The sequence below is a fragment of the Bison bison genome, unplaced genomic scaffold (assembly GCF_000754665.1).
Source record: "Bison bison bison isolate TAMUID 2011002044 unplaced genomic scaffold, Bison_UMD1.0 scf7180017864146, whole genome shotgun sequence".
Lineage (NCBI taxonomy): Eukaryota > Metazoa > Chordata > Mammalia > Artiodactyla > Bovidae > Bison > Bison bison.
In genome coordinates, this window is record NW_011494718.1 from 3,439,226 (window position 1) to 3,444,817 (window position 5,592).

The window sequence follows — 5,592 nt, forward strand, 5'->3', positions numbered from 1 at the left end:
CTACACACACAAGATTAGCTTCCCTCTTTTCTTGCATCTTAGGCCTTAAGTTGGAGAAGGCGATAGCACCCCACTCCAGTGCTCTTGCCTGGAAAATCCCATGGACTGAGGAGCCTCGTAAGCTGCAGTCCGTGGGGTCACGAAGAGTCAGACACGACTGCACGACTTCCCTTTCACTTTTCACTTTCATGCACTGGAGAAGGAAATGGCAACTCCAGTGTTCTTGCCTGGAGACGGTGGGCCGCCGTCTATGGGGTCGCACAGAGTCGGACGCGACTGAAGCAACTTAGCAGCAGCAGCAGGCCTTAAGTGGAAAACTGCACCTGTATCTACGTTATCAATACAAGTTGTTAAAGGTATACAATTAGGAGCCATACCTGCACACACTGGTTGTTACTGTCAGCAATCAGTATCTTTCCATTTGTAGATGCCGCTACCCCTTGAAGATTTGTGAATTCCCCTTTATTTCTTCCTTTGGTACCTAAAAATAAATGACAAAACCATAGACAATTAGGAATTTCCTTGGCGGTCCACTGGTTAAGACTCCGTGCTTCCATTGCAGGGGGCACAGGTTTGATTCCTGGCTGGGGGACTAAGATCCTACGTGATACATGGAGTAGCCAAAATAACAAAACAAACAAACAAATACCATAGAAAATTAAACAATAGAGAGTTAGATTTCTCAGCTATAGCAAGAAAATTATTCAGTCCTCTATAAGTAGCCTGAGAATGCAATGTTTTTTAAATTACACTTAAAAAAAAGAGGAACCCTTCCCACTGACCTAATCTATATTCTACTAAACTTGTCTTCCGGACCAATAAAGTATTTGCAGCATCACATTATGGGGGGCAAATATCAATCTTTTCTTATTAAACTGTGGCTGCAGACTAATATGATTAAACTATATTTAGATTCCACAAAGACATGATTATAAAAACAAATATTACAATACTGAGGATATTTAGTAGCAAAGGGTCTTATTTTGGGGTTGTGCCAAAATTCCTTCTCCAATTCAGCATCTCTTAGAAACCTGGACACTTGACTTCGAACACTTTTAACTAACCACAAGGTCACAGGTGTTACAAAACCAGCAGGCTGATATTCAACCACTGGAGTTATCTATGAACTATTTTCAAAGACTCAGTGTCTCATTAAGCTTATCTCTCCTATAAAAGATATCCTGACGTGCTTTCTAGATTAAGTAACTAAGAAAGGCAAAAGAAAATTAATCAATGTAAGTAAAAGCCCCTCATCCTTCTTAGAGTTTTTTACTGAAGAGATGAAGAGGGAAAAAAAGCTTAAAGATGTCTACGGTTAACAGATGTTTGTTTTTATTTCAAAAGAAGTATTTATAACTTATTTTAGTAGGACCATGTAAATATTAACAGATGGAAATAAAAGGAACTTTGCTCAGAAATGACCGGGAAGGAGGTTTAAATTTTCACAGTTGGAGAGTGAGAGCTATGCCTCAGTTTTATAATTTCATTTACATTCAAAAGAGGAACTTGATATTTGTTTTTAGACATCAATGCAATTCCCCAGGACAGCAAAAACAGGCTGCCAGTGGCCAATGTCAAGGCCCTATTGAGGTGCTTAAGAACAGGGAGACTCTTCAGAAACTGGCTTCTGCATTTAGGAAGTGAAACTGTGACAGAATTAAACTTAGAACAAAATCGACCAACAGAATCTCTGGGTGAATCATCTGATCAGCTACTGCTAACTGCTAAGTCACTTCAGTCGTGTCCGACTCTGTGAGACCCCATAGACGGCAGCCCACCAGGCTCCCCCATCCCTGGGATTCTCCAGGCAAGAACACTGGAGTGGGTTGCCATTTCCTTCTCCAATGCATGAAAGTGAAAAGGGAAAGTGAAGTCACTCAGTCATGTCTGACTCTTCACGACCCCATGGACTGCAGCCTACCAGGCTCCTCCGTCCATGGGATTTTCCAGGCAAGAGTACTGGATTGGGGTGCCATTGCCTTCTCCGGTCAGCTGGTTCTTATCAAATCCACAAGATAGTTGTTTTATTGAGATCCTGGGCCCTAACACGATGACTCATGATCTCTGTCTCTTTTTATAACATGAAATAAAAATCTGATCCTCAAAAGAATGTCTTGCATGCTGTAGGACAAACGGTTCTATTTAATTTCAGATGTTTCAGAAAAGATGATCTTTATACTTGATCTTCACAAAATCCCTTGAATATGAAGGTCCATGGGATCAGCTAATACTTTAAAAATGGTATGTTGATATCTGTTTGTGTTGGAGGGAGGGGCAGGAAAAGAGGTGGTAGGCCCTTAAAAGTGGTACGTGACAACATGGTATTAGCTTTGGGGCATTGAAGTCTGAATAACAGCTGATTAACAGGTACAGCAGAACAAAAGGATGGACTAAAAGCAACAATTCTTCTAAAATGCTCAGTTTGTACTTTTTAAAAGGCAGTAGGGGCAAGGCCAGGGTCTCCAGAGACTAAAAGGTTAATTTATCAAGAACGTTGATAAACAAAAGCATGAAGTTATTAGCAAGATAGGGAACTGAGGACCAAACAAAGAATCATAATACAAGAGTCCTACCAGTGGACTGGAAAAGAGGTGACTGTAAAGAAAACCCAGGCTGTTTTGTAAAACTGGAAGTTTACCCATGGCCCAGAGGGCATGCAGGCAGAGGAAAGAAATACTGAGAGCGGGACGGGAGTAAGAAGCACGTGGACAGAGTGGACAGCACTGGTTTGCTGTTTAAACCCGCCTGTTGTCCTCTTTTCTTTAACTTTTGGCCCAGGCTACTAACAATGTGTGTGAGTCTCTCAGTCCTGTCCGGCTCTTTGCAACCCCCTGGACTATACTGTCCATGGAATTCTCTAGGCCAGAATACTGGAGTGGGTATCCTTCCCTTCTCCAGGGGATCTTCCCAACCCAGGGACTGAACCCAGGCCTTCCACACTGCAGGCGGATTCTTTACCAGCTGAGCCACAAGGGAAGCCCCATTCTGCTAAGACAAAGCCTATTCTATTCAGAGAAGGCTCTGCAGGCAGCAGCAGTTGAGGTTTGAAAGGAAGGAAAAAACAGAGACTAGTGCTTCCATAGATGTTCAGCAGTTCCTCTGTCAAAAAGATTTAATTGTCCTTCTAAAAAACGGAGGTGATGCAGAAGGAGAGAATATCTGAGCAAAAAAACTATGGACACCTTTTTTTGCTCTACAGAAATAAACACATTTTTGAGGGTCAGTAGAAATGGGAAACAACTGTATGAGGGACCATAATTTTAAAATTCGGTCAGACGTATAATTGGCCTCTGTATCAATATTGTTTGGAACAAGGGGAGAGAAGCCTCTGCCAGTCTGAAATGGATGCGAGATGCTCCATACAGGCTCTGAGAGGAAAGCATCTACAGTACAGAGGCCCACCCTGCTGGGGCAGGTCCTCCCACCCCCACCACGCCCAGGCTTCTGTGCAGGCCCAGCTGTCACTCTCGGTCTCAAGTTAACGAGAGAGCTTGAGTCTGCTGCCCCGCATGTCAATAAAACCCCAGGGCTGGAGGCACATCTGTTAGATGGCTTATATATTTTTAAAAAAAATTAGATGGAACAGGCATTGCCATTTCCTGAGGATTAAAGGAAATCCAGCAACATACTTGAGGGACAACTCGTGTTGACTATATTTACGAGGAAAATCTTAATGGTGAGTAGCGATACGCACGGAATCATTATGCTGAAATGCCCAAAGTCCAAGTGTTTAAAAGTGTCTTGGGTCCAAAGGAAACAGAAATTCCAGAAGTTAGAAATAATTTGGAGTGATGCGTTCCTCTTCAATATAGTAAATAGTATTTAATCCAGATAAAAATGTCTAGCCCGCCACAAAGTATTCTAAATAAATAAGGAAAACCAGTTCTTTCATAACAAATATAAGTGAAGTATAAAACATATATAGTCATCATAAAATCTTTCCCTGTCTAATGGCTACATTTGGGCTAGTAAAATGAGTAATGTGAGTTTTTAAAGTAATTATAAACAATTTGGTAACAATTCCATAAGATAATTATATTTGTTTAATTATAATTATATTTGGTAACAATTCCATAAGATTTTAAACTAGCCTATGACGCACAGAATGACTTTTTATCAGCTTCTTATCCATGCGCCTGCCCATGCCTCTAGGAAGATTACAGAAGTAAGGTAATAAGTTCCTGGGCTGAAATAGGTGATCACAACTGCAAACTTCTTCCCACTCCCACTCCAACCTAGTAAGAAAATTAACGCTAAATAAACCTAGATACTTAAGAGTCGGATAACGCTAAAGGACGAAACAGCCAGACACAGGGTTTAACACAGGATCTTCAACCAAATAGGTGCTTAGCATACATTTGCTGAATGAATGGGTCTCTAAATGAATTATGAATGACTGAGTAAACGACAACCCACATTACGTCATGGGAAAAGGAAGTGTTCAGTAATATTGACAGCACTTTCATATACATTCTCTGATGCACTCCCTGTAACAACCCCAAGAGTCATCAGCAGGATAAATATTATCATTCCAGTTTAAAGACGAGGAATTGAAGCTAGACATATCACAGAGTTAGCAAAGAGACAGAGCAATGAATAAAACCTGGTTCTCCTAACCCTTTACAAAATACATATTTTTAATACATACATTGCTTCTCTCTAATTGGGTATCAGGTTTCTGAAGTGAGGACAATTATTCTGTGGGTTCACATGAGCCATGCTTGCTCCATAAAAATCTTTGAGGAAATTCTGTTTTAACTGGTTCACTGTCTCCCTCACTAAACCATGAGCTCCCCAGGGGAGGCTGCAACATCTGTCCTGTTCTCTGGAGCAGCTTACAATACAGCGCAGTGCCTAGTACTTGGTAAACAGCAGTGGCATCTTTCCACATGTGAAATGCAAGAGACGTTCCCAAGAATGAGTTTCTCAAGGAGTAGGTCAGGGTTCCTATAAAAACCTCAGATGCCACATTAGCACACTCTCCTTCCTCAGGGATTTTAGAGAGGGAAGATGATGCCTTGCAGAAATGAGGCAGGGAAGAGGGGTATAAATTATCATATCTTCCTGTAAAGCCTCTGAACTCATGCTAAGTGATTTTATACAGCCATCTGCTCTCACAAGAAAGTACATTGATCTAGAGAACAAATGAATGGTTCATTCACCACTTCCCAAGGACTCATTAAGGTATGGTTGGATGAATTGCATAATTTGAAACAATTCATCTGTAATTCTTTCATTCCCTCCCACCTCTTCAGCTTCCCCTTTGTTCAATGCTTTTCTTAAATAGCTCACAAAACCACCTCATGGCTTTTAGTCAGCAAAGTCTGACAGTGCAGGGAAAAACAATCTCTTGATGTTTTAAGGCTTTATCAACAGATGCGCTAAGCCACTCCCCTGTACTCCTTCAGGTTTGTTTTGCAATTTAGCATTCAGTTTAGTTCACTTTAGTTCAATCGCTCAGTTGTCTCCGACTCTTTGCGACCCCATGAATCGCAGCACGCCAGGCCTCCCTGTCCATCACCGACTCCTGGAGTTCACTCAGACTCACGTCCATCGAGTCAGTGATGCCATCCAGCCATCTCATCCTCTATC

The 5,592-nt window shown here is 41.5% G+C and overlaps 1 protein-coding gene across 1 annotated transcript in view; it reads right to left on the reverse strand.

Moving 5' to 3' along the window:
* Positions 1-5,592, reverse strand: part of TRIM2 (tripartite motif containing 2) — a 128,288-nt gene that overhangs the window by 23,957 nt on the left and 98,739 nt on the right. Inside the window, exon 8 of the mRNA XM_010840799.1 lies at positions 378-481. Within this exon, the coding sequence (XP_010839101.1) occupies positions 378-481 (104 nt within the window). The remainder of the gene's footprint in view (positions 1-377; positions 482-5,592) is intronic.